Consider the following 1,253-nt stretch of genomic DNA (forward strand, 5'->3'; position numbering starts at 1 on the left):
TCACGGTCCTCCTCTCTCTGACAGTGTTCATGCTTCTGGTAGCAGAGATAATGCCCGCAACATCGGACTCTGTGCCTTTGATAGGTAAGTCTAACCTGTGATGATCAATGATATCAGATGTGTGATTGACTGAACTTAATGAAGTGATATGTTCTAATCATTTGATCCAACCATTTTGCATAGCCTTATAAACCACTGTAAAGGAGAATGTTTGCAGTAAAAATGTATTGGGATAGCGCTTTGTATTAATGTGAAGTTTTAAAATATAAAAGTACAATTTAAATTGCTTTGATAACTTTTTGTTGTGCTTTAATGTATATATTTTAATATATTGACTTGATTAGTTGTAGTGTTAAGTCCTTCTTAAGCAGGTCTAAAATACCTAATGTTCAGCTAAATTTGTTTTACATTAATATAACTTATAATATTTTAATTTAATCGCAATTTCAATTAAGAGTAAAAATCGCATTCAGTTTGCACGTAATTATATTCTTTTAAATATTATTTCAGTAAAAAAAGTATGCTAAAGGGTGCTTGTTTTTCACGATGAAACATTTACATCAATTTGTGAAAACAAAGGTTAACGTGTCCATTGCAAAAAATATAAAAAATCTTTAGGGTTAACAAAGTACAACAATGGTATCAGATGATAATCAGGTAGTATTCTGGGTTATATGCCACCTTATTGAAATGAATGTATGATGCCATTAATATGGTACCAATATTTAGATTTGAAAATAATTACAGTACCATGGTTCATTTTTTACAAGAGAAATTTCTGAGTAGCCACACAACTGTTGCCTTACAATAAGTGAGTTTCTGTGTACGTTTTAGTATTTAGTCAAAAAAGTTTGCGTTACTGTAAATAGATTTTGCTTTTATTTAGTCTCTGAACCTGTTTTAGTGAATTGTTTTTAGTAGGATTTTTTCTTTGTTGTTAAATGTAATTCTCTCTATCCTTTGACTAGCTCAGTATTTTGCCACCACCATGGTTATTGTTGGCCTGTCTGTGATAGCCACCGTGTGGGTTTTACAATACCACTACCATGACCCCGATGGAGGAAAAATGCCAAAATGGGTGAGGATCTCACTGCTGCTTGTCTTCTTGCCGTATAAATGAACCCACCTGCCTGATTTTAATATGATCGTGATTAATTCCGCTGTCAGGAAAACCGTTATTTAGTAGTTCATTTTCCTGTCAGACCCGTGTGGTGCTGCTGAACTGGTGCGCGTGGTTCCTGCGGATGAAGAGG

The 1,253-nt window shown here is 34.0% G+C and overlaps 1 protein-coding gene across 1 annotated transcript in view; it reads left to right on the plus strand.

Moving 5' to 3' along the window:
* Nucleotides 1–1,253, plus strand: part of LOC122323334 (neuronal acetylcholine receptor subunit alpha-7-like) — an 18,771-nt gene that overhangs the window by 16,503 nt on the left and 1,015 nt on the right. The window contains exons 11-12 of the mRNA XM_043217078.1: nucleotides 25–84; nucleotides 969–1,110. Coding sequence (XP_043073013.1) covers nucleotides 25–84; nucleotides 969–1,110 — 202 coding nt within the window. The remainder of the gene's footprint in view (nucleotides 1–24; nucleotides 85–968; nucleotides 1,111–1,253) is intronic.

This window comes from Puntigrus tetrazona, chromosome 19 (assembly GCF_018831695.1).
Source record: "Puntigrus tetrazona isolate hp1 chromosome 19, ASM1883169v1, whole genome shotgun sequence".
NCBI classification, from domain to species: Eukaryota; Metazoa; Chordata; class Actinopteri; order Cypriniformes; family Cyprinidae; genus Puntigrus; species Puntigrus tetrazona.